The 20,100-nt window shown below is 49.9% G+C and overlaps 1 protein-coding gene across 3 annotated transcripts in view; it reads left to right on the top strand.

Moving 5' to 3' along the window:
- The window catches only part of DENND2A (DENN domain containing 2A), a 91,192-nt gene that overhangs the window by 29,049 nt on the left and 42,043 nt on the right, over nt 1-20,100 (top strand). For all 3 annotated transcript variants that reach the window (XM_034779405.1, XM_034779396.1, XM_034779415.1), the window contains exons 2-4: nt 13,185-13,283; nt 15,899-17,119; nt 18,790-18,917. In XM_034779405.1, coding sequence (XP_034635296.1) covers nt 13,198-13,283; nt 15,899-17,119; nt 18,790-18,917 — 1,435 coding nt within the window. In that variant the 5' untranslated portion in view covers nt 13,185-13,197. The remainder of the gene's footprint in view (nt 1-13,184; nt 13,284-15,898; nt 17,120-18,789; nt 18,918-20,100) is intronic.

The raw sequence follows: 20,100 nt of genomic DNA, 5'->3' as shown, positions 1-20,100 counted from the left end.
TAGGTATATCTCACTATTTTAAGGCAGGAGGGATAGCTCAGTGGTTTGAGCCATTGGCCTGCTAAATCCAGGGTTGTGAATTCAATCCTTGAGGGTAGGGTGACCAGATGTCCCGATTTTATAGGGACAGTCCCGATATTTGGGGCTTTTCCTTATATAGGCTCCTATTACTCCCCACCCCCTGTCCTGATTTTTCACACTTGCTGTCTGGTCACCCTACTTGAGGGGGCCATTTGGGGATTTAGTTGGGGATTGATCCTGCTTTAAGCGGGGAGTTGGACTAGATGATCTTCTGAGGTCCCTTTCAACCCTAATAATCTATCTATGATTCTGGTGGCATTCCTTTCCCTGGTTTGTTATGAAATGGTGTCAGATGGCTGCTTTGTTCCCCCCAAACAATGGCAAGGATTCCTGAGTGCATTGTAATGGGGAGGATCTCTAACTGGGACTTGACATCTGGCCTCCCTTCTTGCCAATCTATGGACCATGATAGCCTGGTGTCCCAGTTCACACAGTAGTGGAGTGCCCCTGAGCTCAGTCCTCTGTGGACCCACACGTGACATAGTCTTCTTTTGGGTTTTGTTTTATAAAGAAAGTAATCGTAATGCCAATGAAATGTGCCAGGCTGACATTATATTCTTCCTCGGACTTCCCATAAACTCAGCTCTCATCCATGTAACTCCCTCTAGGCCTGGCAGAGTTTTGTTCATTTTCCTCTGGAAGATTTCTGGGGTGCTTGTGACACTGAGGATGAGGTGAGGAAAGCCATATCTTTCATTCCAAAACTTGTCAGCTGGTCACTGCCAGGGGAGACAGGAACTTGCCAGAATCCACTATCTGCATCTAATAAGAACAAGACCATTGCAGATTATATCTTCCATGGTGGGAACAATGTACTTTTCTCTTCTTACTGCTTCAGTGAGCCTCATTAGGTCTCTGCAGAGATGGACGCACCTATTTCCTTTTCATAATGTCCTGGTTATCAGGACTTAAGCCTGACTAGGCTGCAGCATGGAATTAACTTTAGGAATGTAGAAGTCACTGTTTTCCTGGCTGGCCCTGACATCTCCCCTGGCTGGGTGCAAAGGCGTCGGAGCCTTCCCAAAAATAGAAGACCTGGGGGGGCCCCACCCCCCAAAGTCCTGCCCCTGGCCTAGCCGGAAGCTTGAGCAGGGCCAGGGAGCCCGCTCCCTTGGGGTGGGGCAGGCCAAAAGCAGCCCCTGTCCCCACCCCCGGACAACTCGCCCTGGGCAGGTGGAGGACCCAGGCTCCCCACAGTGGTCTGCGCGGCTCTCCCTGACCTGGCTCTGGCTGGGGGGGGGCCTCGAAGCCACAGCCCGGCCATGATAAGAGCCACAGAGGACCCTCCACCTGCCTGCAGTGCAGGGGTCCCACCGAGAGCAGCCTCCAGGCTGTGTCTCTGCCCCCTGGACAGGCCCCCCACCCAGCGCAGTTGGAGGGTAGGGTTGCCAGGTGTCCGGTTTTCTACTGGAATGCCTGGTCGAAAAGGGAACCTGGTGACTCCAGTCAGAACCACTGACCAGGCTGTTAAAAAGTCCGTTCGGCGCAGCAGGGCTGGCAGGCTCCCTGGCTGCCATGGCTCTGCGTGGCTTCCAGAAGCAGCGGCATGTCCCCCCTCCGGCTCCTACCCATACAGGCAGGCAGGGGGCTCCGCACGCTGCCCCCACCCCAAATGCTGGTTCCGCAGCTCCCATTGGCTGGGAACTGCAGCCAATGGGAGCTGCGGGGTCGGCGCCTGCAGACGGGGCAGCGCGCAGAGCTTCCCGGCCATGCCTCTGCCTAGGAGCGGAGGGGGACATGCCACTGCTTCTGGGAGCTGCTTGAGATAAGCGCCGCCCAGAGCCTGCACCCCTGACCCCCTCCCACACCCCAACCCCATTCCCCAGCCCTGATCCCCCTACTGCCCTCTGAACCCTCAGTCCCAGCCCCAAGCACCCTCCTGCATCCCAAACTCCTCATCCACAACCCCACCCCAGAGCCCGCACCCCCAGCCAGAGCCCTCCCCCCCACACCCCAACCCCCTGCCCCAGCCCAGAGCCCCCTCCCACACCCTGAACCCCTAATTTCTGGCCCTACCCCAGAACCTGCACCCTCAGCCCAAAGCCCATACCCCCACCCTCTGCCTCAGCCTGGAGCCCCCTCCCATACTCCAAACACCGTGGCTCCACCTCCCCAGCCCAGCACCCTCCTACACCCCAAACTCCTACACCTCCCCCCGCACCCTCCTACACCCCAAACCCCCCCCCCCCCCCCCCCCCCCCCCCACACCCCTCGCCCCCCTCCCGCACCCCAACCACCTGCCTCAGCCCAGAGCCCCCTCCCACTCTCCGAACCCCTCAGCCCCAGCCTGGAGCCCCCTCCTGCATCCCAAATCCCTCATCCCTGGCCCCACCCCAGAGCATGCAACCCCAGCTGGAGCCCTCACCCCCTCCTGCATCCCAACCCACTGCCTCAGCCCAGAGCCCCCATCTTCACCCTGGGCTCCTCATTTTGGGCCCATCCCAAAGCCTGCACTCCCAGCCTAAACCCTCACCCCCTCCCACATCCCAACCCCTTGAGCCAGCCCACTGAAAATGAGCGAATAAGTGAGGGTGGGGAGAGCGAGTGACAGAGGGAGGCGGGATGGAGTGAGTGGGGGTGGGGCCTCTGAGGGGGGCAGGGCATGGGTAGGGCAAGGTTGTTCGGTTTTGTGTGGGTAGAAAGTTGGCAACCCTAGTGGTGGGGCTGCACCGCAGCTCCCCACAGCTGCCCACACAGCTCTTACCATGTCCAGGCTGCGACTCTGAGCCCCCCGCATGCTGGAGCTGGGTCGGGGAGAGCCACATGGGCAGCTGTGGTGAGCCAGCGTGGAATCGTGGACCCTCCACTGGCTTTGGGCTGTGCTGGGAGCCTGGGGGTGGGGACATGGGCTGGGGGCTGCCCTCAGCCCCCCTGCACCGAAGGCGGGTGGAGGGTCAACACGTGCATCTCCCACAATTGTCTGGGCTCCCTTGCTGGGCTCCATGCTGGCCTGGCCCAGGGGAAGAGGAGGGGAAGGATCCGCCCTGGCGAAATGTGGGAGGGCCATGGGCCCCTGCCCTCCCCCTTCTGGCACCACTCCCTGGGTGCCTATGGCTACTTTCTGCCTCCTCCCCTGTTATTTTCCAGTCACTGCTACAGGCCCGTGTGGCCAGGGAGAGATGTGCTGCTCTAGCCACAGGTTCAAGTCCCAAATACACATGAGGCATTATACTCTCAGCTGTCTCTCTGTGGCTAGAAGTGAACCCTCCTGCCTAGAGCAGCCCTGCTCATGTGGTCACAGACTAGTGTCCCTCAGCTCCTAAGCAGGAGCAGTGCAGAAAGCAGCTACGAACAGGAGTCTCTCCTGGCTTTAGTGGGAGACTGAACAGGTCTGCACCCTCCTCCCTCCCCCCAGCCTCTCCTCCTACCTCCCACAGTGGCTAGTTTAGCAGTGTGCTCGGATCAGACGTATGACCCATGTTGACCGCTACCACCCATCTGCCCACATCTGAATGCTAGCAGATAGGGATACAGTGGCAAAGCAAGGACAGAAACATGCATGGAATTAAGAGCAGGCTGCAACTTTTATTAAACTTGAACGTAGGGGAAGGCCACTACCTGCCCATCACCACTACTCACCTATACCAGGCATTCAATTGGTTTCAGTGCAGGTATTATAGGGCTCCTTACCATATAACCCATAACTGGCACCAGGTTACAGAGTTCTTTACCATATAACCCATAATGCAGGGTGGTTCTCCTCAGCCTACCCCCCCAGGACTCAGTTCTCTGTGAGTCCTAGCACTCTCCTCCCCCTGAGGGAGACAAAGGAGGCAGGAGGGTGGGGACCTTGGCCCACAAGGGCCACAAGGTCTGACCGCGGCCCACAAAGACCACAAGGTTTCATCCTATCATATGAGCCCAAGGCCAAAATCCCAGGTCTTTCACCTCTGGGAACCATTCATTTTATTCTCTTAACCTCACTGGAAACCGGCTGCATGTTGCAACAAGTAAGCAGCACCATACCAGTACCTCAATTAGGTACTAAGCACCTTGCAAATGCTGCGAGGAAGGGAAAAAACTCCCTGGTCCTCTGCCAATTGACCCATAGAAGAAAAAATTCCTTCCTGACCCCTACACAGGCTAGACCCACAGCATCTGTCAGGCTGGGTTCCCCTTCCTAGTTTTGGTGGGCAGGGTGGGCTGTTTGGTGGGCTCCAAATGGCCCCTTTGCTGGGCTAAATTCTGGGAGCTGGGGAATGCTGGCCAATCAGCACCCCTTCACCCCAGCTGGCCAATGGGTGCTAGCGACTCCCATGGGAGGAGCTACCTATTGTCCCTTGGCAAGTGCCTCCCTCCCTTACTACTGGGGCTGTCCCCCTTTCACTGCTGGCCCCATCAATTTTCCCCACCCATTGGTGTGGGTGGGTGGCATCTTTCTCCTGATTTTCCACAGGGGGCTTTGCTGGCAGAGTCAGAGTTTATTGGGTGGGGGATTGCATGGGCCAGGGAAGGGAGAGGAGCCCCCCCAATCCTATTGTGATAAACTTCAGAGCTTGCCAGAAGAGAAACTCCAGAATGGTGATTAAATGAAGTGGTTATATATATCCCAGCCTCTATTATTATTCATATCGTGGTAGCTCCTAAGAGCCCCAGTCATTGGCTAGGACCCCATTGTGCTAGGCGCTGTACAAACACAGCACAAAGAGATGGTCCCTGCCCCAGTGAGCTTACAATCTAAGTGCAGAACAATCTCTGTTACAGCTCTTCAGAAATCTACTTGCCCACTTGCCGGAGTGAGTCATTCTGTGGACAGAGGAATGAATGATCTTCCGTTTTTTCATTATTCTTAAACATAACGGCTAATGAGTGGGTGAATAGATTTTGCTCCTTGGGCTGGTCAATTTTCCTGACAGTTTTGCAAGGTTGCTCTGTCCTTAGAAATGAATTGGGTGTTGTGCCAGCTACTAATGAGGAAGAGAAGCAGCGGGGCTTATTGCCTGGGGAAAGAGAGGACATGGCTTGTAATAAATTACCCTGAACCTGTACTCATTGAGATGATCCAGAGTTCGCTCTGTCTTACAGAATGTTGCCTGCGCGGGGTGAGAGCTCAGAAAAGAACAAGACTGAATTATTTCTATTTCTCTCTCTCTCTCTTTAAAAGTATGTAGACCATGGAAATGAGAAATACTTTTATATGTTCATTTTCTTGAAAAGTCCTAGAAACTACTAACTTTACTGATGCGATTGGTCTTGCTGCCAAACTCCGGCCGTGGCAGGGGAGCATCTGATAGACCAGCCAAGTGGATAGACTCCAGAGGCTTTCAGGGTTTCAAAGTATTGTGTAAGAGACAATGAACTCCTTCCTGTCATTGAAATGCTTTTCAGTGGCCACAGATAATGCCCTCCTGAGAAGTACTGACACTGCCTTGTGGGGTGGTTGGCTCTTAAAGAGCCAGAGTTGGTTTTCAGGACAAGACTAAAAGGAGAACATCTGTTGCACTGACTGTGAGTATGTCTACACTACGGGATTAATCCGAATTTACAGAATTCGAATTTTGGAAACAGATTGTATAAAGTCAAATGTATGCGGCCACACTAAGCACATTAATTCGGCGGTGTGCGTCCATGTACCGGGGCTAGCGTCGATTTCCGGAGCGTTGCACTGTGGGTAGTTACCCCATAGCTATCCCATAGTTCCCGCAGTCTCCCCCGCCCATTGGAATTCTGAGTAAAGATCCCAGTGCCTGATGGGGCAAAAAACATTGTCGCAGGTGGTTCTGGGTACAGCCTCATCCCTCCCTCCATGAAAACAACGGCAGACAACCGTTTTGCGCCTTTTTTCCTGGGTGAACACTGCAGACTCCATACCACAGCAAGCATGGCGCCTGCTTAGCTCAAGACAGCAGTCATGAACATTGTAAAAACCTCGCGCATTCTCGTGCAGTTTATGCTGAACCAGGACCAGAAAAACGAGACGAGGAGGAGGCGGCAACAGCAGCGCAGCGACAAGAGTGATGAGGACATGGACATGGACACAGAATTCTCTCAAACCGCGGGCCCCGGTGCTTTGGAGATCATGTTGTTAATGGGGCAGGTTCTATCCGTGGAACGCCGATTCTGGGCCCGGGAAACAAGCACAGACTGGTGAGACCGCATAGTGTTGCAGGTGTGGGACGATTCCCAGTGGCTGCGAAGCTTTCGCATGCGTAAGGGCACTTTCATGGAACTTTGTGACTTGCTGTCCTCTGCCCTGAAACGCTAGAATACCAAGATGAGAGCAGCCCTCACAGTTGAGAAGCGAGTGGCGATAGCCCTGTGGAAGCTTGCAATGCCAGACAGCTACCGGTCAGTCGGGAATCAATTTGGAGTGGGCAAATCTACTGTGGGGGATGCTGTGATGCAAGTAGACAAAGCAATCACTGAGCTGCTGCTACGAAAGGTAGTGACTCTGGGAAATGTGCAGGTTATAGTGGATGGGTTTGCTGCAATGGGATTCCCTAACTGTGGTGGCGTTAGATGGAACCCATATCCCTGTCTTGGCACCGGAGCACCAGGGTACCCAGTACATAAACCGCAAAGGGTACTTTTCAATGGTGCTGCAAGCACTGGTGGATCACAAGGGGTGTTTCACCAACATCAACGTGAGCTAGCCAGGAAGGGTTCATGATGCTCGCATCTTCAGGAACACTACTCTATTTAAACGGCTGCAGCAAGGGACTTACTTCCCGGACCAGAAAATAACCATTGGGGATGTTGAAATGCCAATAGTTATCCTTGGGGACCCAGCCTACCCCTTAATGCCATGGCTTATGAAGCCATACACAGGCAGCCTGGACAGGACTCAGGAGCTGTTCAACTACAGGCTAAGCAAGTGCAGAATGGTGGTAGAATGTGTATTTGGACGTTTAAAAGGTCGCTGGCGATCGTTACTGACTCGGTCAGACCTCAGCCAAACCAATATCCCCATTGTTATTGCTGCTTGCTGTGTGCTCCACAATCTCTGTGAAAGTAAGGGGGAGACCTTTATGGCGGGGTGGGAGGCTGAGGCAAATCGCCTGGCTGCTGATTACGCGCAGCCAGTCACCAGGGTGATTAGAAGAGCACACCAGGAAGCGCTGCGCATCAGAGAAGCTTTGAAAACCAGTTTCATGACTGGCCAGGCTATAGTGTGAAATTTCTGTTTGTTTCTCCTTGATGAAAACCTGCCCCCTTTATTGACTCATTCTCCGTAAGGAACCCACCCTCCCCCTTCGATCACAGCTTGCTTTCAAAGGAAATAAAGTCACTATCGTTTAAAAATCATGTATTCTTTATTAATTGATTATAAAAAGAGGGAGAGAACTGTGAAGGTAGCCTGGGTGGGGTTTGGGAGGAGGATCAGAAGGAAGGAAAAGGCCACTAAAAAAAGGTTAAAATAATGACAGCCCTTTGCTTGGGCTATCCACTGGGGTGGAATGGGAGGGTGCACGGAGCCTTCCCTCCTCCCCCCCCCCCGCGTTCTTACACGTCTGGGTGAGGAGGCTATGGAACATGGGGAGGGGGGAGGGAGTTATATAGGGGCTGCAGCAGCAGTCTGTGATCCTGCTGCCGTTCCTGAAGCTCCACCAGATGCCGGAGCATGTCTTTTTGCTCACGCAGCAGACCCAGCATTGCATCCTGCCTCCTCTGATCTTCCTGCCGCCACCTCTCATCTCGAGCGTCTCTCCTCTCCTCACGTTGGTCCCTTCTGTCCTCACGTTGGTCCCTCATGTCTTCACGTTGGTCCCTCTTGTCCTCACGTTCACTGGCATCTTTCCTATACTTTGAAACCGTGTCCTTCCACTCATTCAGATGAGCTCTTTCACTGCAGGTGGATTCCATGATTTCCGCGAACATCTCGTCTCGCGTCCTCTTTTTCCGACGCCTTATCTGAGATAGCCTTCGGGACGGAGGAGGGAGGCTTGAAAAATTTGCAGCTGCTGGAGGGAGGGAAAAAAGGAGAGAATTTTTTAAAAAGATACATTTTACAGAACAATGCTTATACTCTTTCATGGTGTACAACACTATTCACATTACATAGCACATGTGATTTCTGTGCAAGGTCGCATTTTGCCTCTTAATATTGAGTGCCTGTGGCTTTGCTGCTAGAGATCACAGACGCAGGTCCGGGCAACAGAATTCAGCTTGCGTGTGGCCATGGTAAGCCATTGTCTTTCGACTTCTGCGCCCTCCTTTCCCACATACCAAGCAAAGCCCGTTGAGTGCTGCAGTTTTCCTGTTAACCTTCAGCAGCAGAAAACAAACTACCCCCCCACCCCATCCAATTCTCTGGATGATCACTTTTTCCCTCCCCCCACCGCGTGGCTGGTATCAGGGAAGATCCCTGCTAGCCAAACGCGAAAAGCTCAGGGCCAATTCCCCCTCCCCCCCCCCACGCTTGGCTAACTGCAGGGAAGGATTTCTTTTCAGCCACAGGCAAACAGCCCAATAGGAACAGCCATCTCTGTCCCCTTAATTAAATTCCCGTATTTCAACCAGGTTACCATGAGTGATATCACTCTCCTGAGGATTACACAACGAGATAAAGAACGGATGTTGCTTGAATGCCAGCAAACACCGGGACCATAGGCTGCCAGGCTTTGTCATGCAATGATACCAGATTACTTGCTACTAGCATGGCGTGGTCAAGTGTCCTACCATGGAGGACGGAATAAGGCTGCACTGCCCAGAAACCTTGTGGAAAGGCTTTTGGAGTACCTCCAGGAGAGCTTCATGGAGATGTCCCTGGAGGATTTCCGCTCCATCCCCAGACACGTTAACAGACTTTTCCAGTAGCTACTGGCTGCAAATGCATCCCAAGTCCTCAGGGCAAAGTAATCATTAAAAAACGCTTGCTTTTAAAACAAGTTTTATATTTTAAAAGGTAAACTCACCTGAGGTCCCTTCCATGTGGTCATGGTCTTGGATACTGGCTTGGGAGGGTACTTCAGTCAGGCTCAGAAAAAGATCCTGGCTGTTGGGGAGAATGGAGTGCTGTGTGCTCTCTGCAAGCTCATCCTCCTCCTCCTCCTCCTCTTCTCTGTCCACAGAATCCTCAGGTGTGGCTGATGAGATTACCCCCGCCTCGGAATCCACGGTCAGAGGTGGGGTAGTGGTGGCGGCCCCCCCTAGAATTGCATGCAGCTCGGTGTAGAAGCGGCATGTCCGCGGCTCTGACCCGGAGTGACCGTTTGCCTCCTTTGTTTTTTGATAGGCTTGTCTGAGCTTCTTGACTTTCACGCGGCACTGATCCGAGTCCCTATTGTGGCCTCTCTCCATCATGCCCTTGGAGATTTTTTCAAAAGTTTTGGCATTTCGTCTTTTCGAACGAAGTTCTGCTAGCACTGAATCCCCTCCCCATATAACGATCAGATCCAGTACCTCCCGTACGGTCCATGCTGGTGCTCTTTTTCGATTATTGGACTGCATGGTTACCTGTGCTGATGAGCTCTCTGTGGTCACCTGTGCTCTCCTGTGCTGGGCAAACAGGAAATGAAATTCAAATGTTCGTGGGGCTTTTCCTGTCTACCTGGCCAGTGCATCCGAGTTCAGATTGCTGTCCAGAGCGGTCACAATGGTGCACTGTGGGGTAGCTCCCGGAGGTCAATACCATCGAATTGCGGCTGCACTAACCCTAATTCGAAATGGCAATATCGATTTCGGCGCTACTCCGCTCGTCGGGGAGGAGTACAGAAATCGATTTAAGAGCCCTTTATTTCGTAAGAAATGGTTTAGTTGTCTGGACGGGTGCAGGGTTAATTCGATTTAACGCTGCTAAATTCTAATTAAACTCTTAGTGTAGACCAGGCCTTCGTTGCAAAGGTGCGCCAAGAGGATAGATTGACACCCCTGCCCCACAAAGAATAGAAATCACCATGCAAAGAATAGTGAGCAGTGACCAAAACAACTTCTGCAGTTTAAAGACCTTAGGCCAGGGATGCATTTCACCCCTTAAATTCCCAAGGGAGATCAGTAACACTCTATAATGACCCACTAGAGTGAGAATACATCAGGTGATCAGGAACCTGAACACAAAGTGACCATGGGATCTACAGTAGTTTAATCAATAAACCTTTCAGCTGGGTACCAGTCCAAGAAAGCTGTTGATACAGTGGCTTCATAAGCCATGGGGCTGTTAATTCTCTGGATCAGACAGATTATTTTTAAAGCCATTTTTAACAGTCTCCTGAGGGAAGACAGATACCCAAGTGTTATAACAAAAATGTTTAGCTTTTATGTTGTGCCTTGCCTGTTCAAATCACTGTACAGCCATTGACTAGTAATATTACTAATCATGTTTATTATGGCAGTGCCTATGGGACCAGTTGAGACGGGAGTCCCACTGTGCACAGTGCTGTACAAACACAGAGTAATAGACAGCCCATGCCCCAAAGACTACCTAATTCTCACAGCACTCTGGGGAGGTAGGTGGATAAAAATGCTCATCACCATTTTACAGAAGGGGAAATGGAGGCAGAGAGATGAAGTGACTTGCTGCTATTATCCTACTGGATTTCCAGGGGCAGGTTTTGTGTGTGTGCTTGGAGAGAGGAGGGACAGGGGAAGTTTGTCATGTTGGAACAGACCGTGTTACCTGTCACAGTTCAAGGCAACTGCACCTGTGTTCCCCCTCAGGGGTCCAGCCAGGGCACCCACTCTCAGGCTTCCAGCGCCCCAGCAGTTGACTTTTTGGATGGAGACCTGCATCTCTGTCCCTTCTGACTGGGGTATTTGCAGGCTGAACAGTTCCCTGCCATCACTGTAGTATTCCCAGCTCAGACAAGCTGACCTAGCACACCTGCTTGCTTTCTCTGTGGAGACAGTTAACTTTGTCCTCACCCATAACTATTTCACATTTGGGGACAATGTGTACCTTCAAATCAGCGGCACTGCTATGGGTACCCGCATGGCCCCACAGTATGTCAACATTTTTATGGCTGACTTAGAACAACGCTTCCTCAGCTCTCATCCCCTAACGCCCCTACTCTACTTGCACTACACTGATGACATCTTCATCATCTGGACCCATGGAAATGAAGCCCTTGAGGAATTCCATCATGATTTCAACAATTTCCACCCCACCATCAACCTCAGCCTGGACCAGTTCACACAAGAGATCCACTTCTTGGACACTACAGTACTAATATATGATGGCCACATAAACACCACCCTATACTGGAAACCTATTGACCGTTATACTTACCTACATGCCTCCAGCTTTCATCCAGACCACACCACTTGATCCATTGTCTACAGCCAAGCTCTACGATACAATCGCATTTGCTCCAACCCCTCAGACAGAGACAAACACCTACAAGATCTCTATCAAGCGTTCTTACAACTACAATACCCACCTGCTGAAGTGAAGAAACAGATTGACAGACCCAGAAGAGTACCCAGAAGTCACCTACTACAGGACAGGCACAACAAAGAAAGTAACAGAACGCCACTAGCCATCACCTTCAGCCCCAACTAAAACCTCTCCAGCGCATCATCAAGGATCTACAACCTATCCTGAAGAACGATCCCTCACTCTCACAGATCTTGGGAGACAGGCCAGTCCTTGCTTACAGACAGCCCTCAAACCTGAAGCAAATACTCACCAGCAACCACACACTACACAACAAAAACACTAACCCAGGAACCTATCCTTGCAACAAAGCCCGTTGCCAATTCTGTCCACATATCTATTCAGGGGATACCATCATAGGACCTAATCACATCAGCCACACTATCAGAGGTTCGTTCATCTGCACATCTACCAATGTGATATATGCCATCATGTGCCAGCAATGCCCCTCTGCCATGTACATTGGCCAAACCGGACAGTCTCTACGTAAAAGAATAAATGGACACAAATCAGACGTCAAGAATTATAACATTCCAAAACCAGTTGGAGAACACTTCAACCTCCCTGGCCACTCGATTACAGACCTAAAAGTCACAATATTACAACAAAAAAACTTAAAAAATGGACTCCAACGAGAGACTGCTGAATTGGAATTAATTTGCAAATTAAATTAGGCTTGAACAAAGACTGGGAGTGGATGGGCCATTACACAAAGTAAAACTATTTCCCCATGCTTACTTTTCCCCCTCTACAGTTCCTCACATCTCCTTGTCAATTGCTGGAAATGGGCTATTTTTATTACCACTACAAACAGTTCTTTTTCTCTCCTGCTGATAATAGTGCACCTTAACTGATCACTCTCCTTATAGTGTGTATGGTAACACCCATTGTTTCATGTTCTCTGTGTGTATATATATCTTCCTACTGTATTTTCCACTACATGCATCCGATGAAGTAGGCTGTAGCCCACGAAAGCTTATGCTCAAATAAATTTGTTAGTCTCTAAGGTGCCACAAGTACTCCTGTTCTTTTTGCGGATACAGAATAACACGGCTGCTACTCTGAAAGTTAACAGTGTGACTGCTCATGGTTATAGAAACCACACAGCTCTTTTTATGCGAGACTATGTTATGATTAGGGTAAAAGCACTGTCGAGAAAACGCGTTTAAAACAATAGACAAACCTACCCGCGTGTCAATAAACGTACCAGACATTATCCTAACAAGGGCTCTGACAGGAGCAGTCCTTCGACACGCCACCTGAGGAGTTTCCTTTGTGGTCACAAGTTCATCACAGCTTCAGCTCCATAGAAGTACCCAGTCTTATGGGGTCTCAGTAGGCCCCATCCTTCCAATCCTACCGTAAGGATTGGGGCCCTCCATGCACCATGCACCGTGTTTGCTGGATGAGGAAGAAGGCCCCAAGTCAGTTTAAAACCAGACTATTTATCCAATAAATTTGATTGTTGGTCACTGGAGAATCCCATTTGAACTAGCATATGCACATCTCTGCGTGGGGGGAGGGGGAGGAACATTTCAAAGGGCTGATAACAGAGGAAGTACATTAGCATCCCCCTCTTCCTAGAGAAGGTCCATACAGTGCCCCGTAAACACGTACACAATTGCATTTTAATACAATGGAATCCCCAAGGTACTAACCCTGATTCAATCATGTTTTACTTAATTCAGTAACATTTATCTTCATTCCATAACCTTTGGTCAAGATACTACAGGATATTGTTAGTCTGTCACAATACCTCTGATCATTTCAGTGTTGCTTTGACTTCCCCCAGGTGACCTGTCACCATGCCAGGTGCTGACACGATGACAGCTAGCAAGGCAGCCGACGTGAGCAGCAAGTCTGAAAACGGTGTCTGCAAATCCATTGAGAGGTGAAAAGTCCTAAATTCTTGTTTTTCTTTTTCCCAAGGGAGGGGAATGGAGAGGGAGTCATTACTTTCCATTGGTGCTCTCTCTCATAGCCTAAAATGTGCCTCTAGCATCAATATGCCTCAGCCGGTGTCTCTAGGCCATCAGGTTGTACGTTTAAATCCCACATCCTGATGTTAGTCTAATAACTTGTGATGATTCCACAGTGCACTGCTAGATTACGGGTGTGGGGGGGTCCACCCCATTAGAGGCATCATCCAAAAGGTTACACAAAAGTCCCTCCTCCCACTGAAATAGGCAGAAATTACAGGAGCATGAGACTTGGGGACAATGATACCCTGATTAGTATCTCCCTTCTATTTGGCAACCACAGATGCCAATGTCCGAGGCTGAGTGTTAGCTATGGCTGGATGCATAATGGCTGCCAGGTTTGCTTACATGCTCACTGCACTACCAGCAGGAAACCTAGGGCTGACCTACACACTGTGTTTTTGCACCATTGTAACTAAATCGATTTAGTTGCGTCAGTGCCAACCCCTGGTGTAGACGCACTTCACCCAATTTATATGAATCCAGTAGTTGATAGAATTAAACTAAACTGGGGTAAGTGCATTTATGTTGGTTTAACACAGGGGTGGGCAAACTACAGCCTGGGGGCTGCATCCAGCCCTCGATCTCCCATCGGGGAGCAGGGTCCAGGGCTTGCCCTGCTCCGCACAGCTCCCAGAAGCAGTGGCATGTCCCCCCTCCAGCTCCTACGCAGAGGGGCAGCCAAGGGGCTCCGCACGCTGCCCCCGCCCCAAGCCCTGCCCCGGCAGCTCCCATTGGCCAGGAACCGCGGTCAATGGGAGCAGTGGGGGCGGCACCTGCAGATAGGGCAGTGCGCAGAGTCGCCTGGCTGCCCCTCCATGTAGGAGCCATAGCGGGGACATGCCACTGCTTCTGGGAGCTGCTCGAGGTAAGTGCCGCCCAGAGCCTGCACCCTTGACCCCCTCCCGTGCCTCAACCTCCTGCCCCAGCCCTCATCCTCCTCCAGCCCTCCGAACGCCTTGTTCCCAGCCCGGAACACCCTCCTGCACCCCCAATCCCTCATCCCCAGCCCCACCCCAGAGCCCCACACCCCCAGCCAGAGGCCTCATCCCACCCCACTCCCAACCCCCCTTGCCCTAGCCCTTAGCCCCCACTCCCACTCTGAACTCCTCATTTCTGGCCCCACCCCAGAGCCCACACCCCCTCCCACGCCCCAACCCCCCAACTTCGTGAGCATTTGCCCACCCCTGGTTTAACTTAAGGGAGTTGTGCCTCTGTAACTAAATAGTTTTAAAATTGATTTACTTATAGTGATGCCATCTTTCTAGCATAGACAAGTCCTTATTGTTTTGGCAAAGTGCTCTGAAGAGCTTTGGATTTGAAGTGATTATGTTATAAATGTAAATGTCTTCCCAGCTGGGGCTTAATGGATGTTGATAAAAGCACTTTGAGATCCTTGGGTGACAGGTGCTCGGTGAAGTACATGTTTGTCTGATGCAGCCAGGTGTCATGTAATTAAGTGGTTTTTATCCTTATCGGTGAAGCCACGACAAGCTTCATTTAGATGGCGTGCTCTGTGGGGCAAGAACTCTCTGTGTGGTGTGTGTTTGTACAATGGGAGCCTAATCCCTTTGTGGGTCCCCTGGATGGTACAGCTGTGTGACTGATGAACAATAATAACAAGAAACATAAAAGTGCAATGTTATTGTGTTAATGGGCACTCTGGAAAAACTTGGAAGGTGAAATTATTGGGGCAGAGGATCACTATTGGTGAGGTTCTTTCTTCTGTTTCATCGATCTCAAGGCAAGAAAGGGCTGCTGTGATAATCTAGCCTGACTGCCTGTGTAACACAAGCCATAGAATTTCATCCAATGGCTCCTTCATCTAGCCCCTATGTTTTAGAACAACATCCAGCCTTGATTTAAAGACTCCAAATGATGGCATGAAAATCATTTGCATTGGTTAATTTCCCTCCTTTTATTTCTAGTTTGAACTTTGCTAACTTCAGCTGCCAGCCACTGGATCTTGTTATGCCTTGTCTCGATGATTAAGCCAAATAGTCTATTTAGAAAGGCGTTACCGAGTAGACTTTAGAGGAATACCTACGGTGTCCCAAGTCTACACATCTGTTTGATAATCATGTGCTAGCTACTAAATCTTAAATAAACTAGAGTCCATTTTGACTTTTATTTTGATGCACCTGTCTAATGCACTAAGTAAAAAAGCCCTACTATTCTATTTAAAATGCATACAAAAATACAAACGGACCTGTTCTCAGTATGAACACTCTTAATTTTCAAAACCTATAATCCCACCCATGCTCACCCCATTCCACTCCCTCAGAGAAAGCCTGGGATAATAGACAGGTCTTGCATCAAACTGGGCTCTGTCATAGCAAGAGAGAGAAGGAGTGCATTCCAGAGTCCAGGATCCTCCCCTGAGAATGCTCTGCAGCAGCCCCCATCTTTGAGCATCCCTGCCAACCTCACCTGCTTCAATAGAGCGTATAGAGCTGGTGTACTGATGGCCAAACCTAGAATGATCAGCAAAAGTGATTTTTTCTTCTCTTTTGTCTTTGCTGTGTAGGGTCAAGCTTGCAAGTAAAAATAATAGAAACACGGTGAAGGAATTAGAAAGACTTTGGTTTGGGTCTTCAAGTGAAAATTATTCTGAAGGTGCCAGTTTCACTCTGAGTCTAGGACCTAAAGCTGAACAAGTTTCTTCTGTGGTGAAAAGCCCATTGAAATCACTGGAGAACTTGGTGCTAGATCCAAGGCTAGACTGCTTTCAGCAGAACATGCTGAGTCCCAAAATGATTATCAGTGACCAATCTGTGGATCTTAATGTCAAGGAGAGCAGCGAAATCATAAGGAGACAGATAGGAGGCACTCAGCATTTACAGTTAGCTGGGAAAGTCAGTTTGAGGAATAAGCCCTTCAGTATCAAGGACAAGATTTCCGAGTGGGAAGGGAAAAAGGAAACACCTTCTCCTCTGGTCAGTCGGAAGGAGGAAGAGCAAGGAGTTAAAGAGGAGCACAAGATGCCATGTGTGGTGGAGAAGATGAGTGGGGAAGTTTTGGGGCCTAGGAAAGTGGACACCAAGAGACTTATAACCTGGGAGTTGGAATGCAAAGGGATAGGCAAAGAGAATGAAAGAAGAGTGGGCACTTCAAAGAGCATGGGGCAGGGAACAGAGAGGAAAGTGGAAATGCAGGAGAAGGAAGAGGAGGTTGATTCCAGTGTTGGAAAATGCAAGGAGGTGAAAGGTGGTAAGTGGGAGGTCCAGAAAGAGAACCTTTCAGTACTGACTCAGGTCAAGAAACTGGAGCAGGCCTTGAAAGAAGGATCAGCAGAATTGCAGCCACAGTTGCCAGGTACTTATTATTCCCCACACTGTCTGCAGGAGAAGGCAGATGAGGGACAAACCTTCCCAGAGGACCAGGAAGGTGTTTGTGGCTCTGAACTCAATAAGAGGCTCCTCAGCTTAGACTCAGAAATCAGTGAGCCCATTTTTGGGACTCTGGAAGAGGTGAAAGCATCTCAAGTGAAATGCAAGGATCACAACGTGGAGAATGTGTACACAGAACCAGGGATACCGGAGAAGAAACCCTTCATCAACCCACTTCCAAAGCCCAGGAGAACTTTCAAACATGAGGGAGAAGAGGGATGGATTCCGGCAGCTAGAAATAAGAGAAACTTGCCCCCTCTGCCATCTATACCTCCCCCTCCTCTCCCTTCTTCTCCTCCCCCATCAGCTGTCAGCAGAAGACTATGGAATGGGAAACATAAGAATAATGCTGACCACAGGTATTCTGGCTTTACTATTCTAATGCTGGTACAGGAGTTCTTGATTAATTTGATGGTGGTGTACAGTTCTGCTTCTGAAAAGGGCCTCCACAAAAGTGGCATCATTGGGGTCGATGTTTATTGGGTCTCAACCTTGTTCATTAGTAGGAGGATGTCTTTCTGACTATCCGCTCCCTAAATTCACCCTGGGCTCTGAAAGTGAAGTAGTGTTCTTTCCGCCTCAGCAATGTCAGTGATCATGAGCCTGCAGGATATAGTCTGCTCTGTTACACCTGTGCAAACACTCAAGGCCGATAGGTTTCCACAGGCGTAATGACTTTGAGATGGAGATCCGATGACTAGTGACAATGAGTGAGAATGAATGATTCCAGCTTGACTCGCCGATCCCAGGATGAGTTCATGGTATTGCCAGTTTAAAGACAAAACAAACAATCTTTTTTGCTTGCAGAATGAGCACAGCTGATCAGAAGCCATTGAGAGATGGTCAGGGGGGACCTTGCCATGCCATTTTTACACTGTCACTTTTCAGAGGAGAGCTGCCCTTTCTGCTCAAGTCTGTTCCTTGTTTACTCATGTTTTGTTGGAGGTTGCTCCCCACCCCATCCCCTTTTGTAAGTCCAAATATTTGAGTGATGGGGGAAAACCTGCCTTAAAAATGTACTGTTCTTTTTGAGCCTATCCTCTGCAGTGGATCGACCTTAAAAATAAAAATTCCTGACTTCATTTGGACTGGGAGAGGGCTTTAAACCTCTCTCTGATCGACTGGCTAGGATGCTCCACTGCTGTCCCTTCTCATTAGTCAATGTTGCATATTGCTCTCCTGCACCACTCATAGGAGGCCTGATTTCTGACAATGCTTACTCAAGTTGAGTAGTAATCCGTGGGACTGCTTGTGGAGGAAGACACTACTTAGGGTATGTCTAGTCTGCAGTCAGAGGTGTGATTGCAGCACGGGTAGGCATATCCACGCTAGCTTTACCTGTGCTAGCAGAACTAAAAATAGCAGTGTTACTGGGGCGACATGGGCTTAGTGCGAGCTAGCAGTGCAAGTAGGTACCCGGGGTCCTTGGCGTGCTTGGACAGTCCACACTGAAGACTGTGCTGCTGCATCTACACTGCTATTTTAAGCAACAGAGTGTCCTGTGGCACCTTTGAGACTAACAGAAGTATTGGGAGCAACCTTTGTTAGTCTCAAAGGTGCCACAGGACCCTCTGTTGCTTTTTACAGATTCAGACTAACACGGCTACCCCTCTGATACTTGACTGCTATTTTAGCTGTGCTAGCGCAGGTATGTCTACCCGTGATGCAGTCAGATCCCAGATTGCCGTGTAAACGTGCCGTAGGGGTTGCAGACTGTGGCCCAGTGTTTTACATGTGTGTTAGAATCATTATACACTAAATAAACCATTGCAACCCTGACATTTGCTGACTAGTCCCAGTCTGGTAAAAACTGATTGTTGTGTCAACATTGCTTTATACGTTGTACGGGATGGATCTGTGGTGCACTGGCTCCTCCGTAGCTCATGTTGCTGGCTGAGTGACTTGCTGGAGATGAGTGAATGATATTGAATTATTGGACTTGTAAAGTCTGTTTATCTCTACCACTCTCCATCCTATTTCTCCCCCACCCCCTCCTTCTCCCCTCCCCTTCCCCCCCCGAATGGCACAGGAAGTCCTATGAGTTTGAAGACTTGCTGCAGTCGTCGTCCGAGAATGGCAGGGTGGATTGGTACGCTCAGACCAAGCTGGCCCTCACGCGCACTTTATCTGAGGAAAACGTCTATGAAGACATTCTGGGTAGGAGCTTCAAGAGGGGGATGGGGAGGAGTTGGACAACTAAAAAGACTTGGAGACCATCGATGAAAATATGTCACAGTCCAAGGCCTGACCTAGGAGAGTGTATTTATTAGGCAAGAGCATGCTGTGGTGCATCACACACAAAATATCAGCCAGCAGGAAGAAAAATATTGTGTGAACGGGTGCCTGTGAAATTAAAATATTGGGTCCCACAATCCCTGGGTTCGCGTTTGTGGCACTGTGATTTATTCCACCCTTCAGCGTTAGTGCAGGTGCCTGGGGATGGCTGAGATTCCATCAGCGCCATTCCCAGGCATGTTATTTTATTATCCTACACTTACATACACAGTGTTTTCCAGAACGTAGAGCAGAACACATCCCGTGTCCTGAAGAGCTTTGAGTCTAGCTGTCGCAGAGCTAGAGTTAAGTGAACCTCTTGGCAGAGTTTAGCTGGAGAGGAAAGAAATCAGTGCTGTTGTATCCTACAGAGGGGGGTCACGTTGTTTGGGATGAGAGAGAGCCACAGGAACCAGCAGGGCATTGCCATTTTGATCTTAGCAAACTCTCATGGTCTTTGGTTAGAGAGGTCTCACAAAGGATACGCATCCCCTTGGGATTTGCTACAGACAAGGTGGAGATGCCCTGTCCTTTCCCCGATCGGAAGAGATTGGCATTAGTTGTAAATTTTAAAACTGCCTACCTCTTTTGCAAGAGTTAGGGGGACCTTATGTGCCCTCTTTCCCCAGCTGGTTTGGGGGCCAAAGGACAGGGGATTGCCTAACAGCTGCTGGTCAAAGCCACTATGAAAGTGTCACCCTTCCAGCTGGAATAACATGGATCATATTACAGGGTTAAAGCATTGGCAAATCCCTCCATTCCTAAACAGCCACGCCTCTCTCCCCAAGCTGACAAATTTCAGAGTGGTAGCGGTGTTAGTCTGTATCAGCAAAAACAATGAGGAGTCCTTGTGGCACCTTAGAGACTAACAAATTTATTTGGGCATAAGCTTTCATGGGCTAAAACCCACTTCATCGGATGCATGGAGTGGAAAATACAGTAGCAGGTATAAATAGACAGCATATGAAAAGATGGGAGTTGCCTAGGGTTACCATATTTCAACAATCAAAAAAGATGACGGGAGGAGTCCCGCCCTAGCCCCGCCTCCGTCCTGCCCTAGCCCCGC

Source organism: Trachemys scripta, chromosome 1 (assembly GCF_013100865.1).
Source record: "Trachemys scripta elegans isolate TJP31775 chromosome 1, CAS_Tse_1.0, whole genome shotgun sequence".
Classification (NCBI taxonomy): domain Eukaryota; kingdom Metazoa; phylum Chordata; order Testudines; family Emydidae; genus Trachemys; species Trachemys scripta.
Note: the sequence above shows the minus strand (reverse complement) of the source record. Positions and strands in the feature narration are given on the sequence as shown.